The 680-nt window shown below is 77.4% G+C and overlaps 1 protein-coding gene across 1 annotated transcript; it reads left to right on the top strand.

Moving 5' to 3' along the window:
- Positions 1-5: 5 nt before the first annotated feature.
- On the top strand, positions 6-674 carry LOC120510396 (protein kintoun-like; the record flags this gene model as incomplete). Its single annotated transcript, XM_039726198.1, has 1 exon — positions 6-674. A coding segment is annotated over one exon (669 nt), but the record flags the coding sequence as incomplete, so codon positions are not given.
- Between the last annotated feature and the right edge of the window lie 6 nt (positions 675-680).

The following is a 680-nucleotide window of genomic DNA, read 5'->3' as shown; positions in this document are numbered from 1 at the left end:
CCACCGGGGGCTGCTCGCCCGCCGCGGCCCCGCCGCCCCCCGGCCCCACCACGCCGCGCTGGAGCATCCGCCACCGCTCCTACGTGGACCTGCAGGACTACCGGCACAGCCGCGACTCGGCGCCCAGCCCGGTGCCGCGGGAGCTGCTGGTGACGGTGGAGCTGCCGCTGCTGCGCTCCGCCGCGGAGGCGGAGCTGGAGCTCCGCGGGCGGGAGCTGCGGCTGGACTCGCGCTGTCCCGCCTACCGCCTGCGCCTCCGCCTGCCCTACGACGTGGACGAGAGCGCCGGGCGCGCCGCCTTCGACCGGGCCCGGCGGCAGCTGCAGGTCACGCTGCCCGTGGTGCGGCCGGCCGGGGAGCGGCTGCAGGGGGCCGAGCCCGGTGCCGGGGGCCCGGCAGAGGCAGCCCCGGCAGGGGCGGGCGGCGGAGCGGCTCCTCCCCCGGAACTCGGGCCTGGCGGCGCGGTACAGGACGGGCATGGCGGCGGGGACGGTGGTGATCCGCTCGCCGAGCCTACGGCTGAGCCGCTGTGTGATCCTCCCGCCGGTCCGCTCGCCGAGCCCCCGGCTGAGCTGCCCCTAGACCCACTCTGTGACCCACCCGCTGAACCCCCGGGTGAACCTCCCGCTGATCCAGCCTCTGACCTCCCTGCTGAACCCGCCCCTGATCCAACCTCTGAA

Source organism: Passer montanus, unplaced genomic scaffold (genome assembly GCF_014805655.1).
Source record: "Passer montanus isolate IOZ18808 unplaced genomic scaffold, ASM1480565v1 scaffold5739, whole genome shotgun sequence".
Classification (NCBI taxonomy): Eukaryota; Metazoa; Chordata; class Aves; order Passeriformes; family Passeridae; genus Passer; species Passer montanus.
The sequence above is the reverse complement of the archived record's forward strand: the minus strand, read 5'-3'. Positions and strand labels throughout refer to the sequence as shown.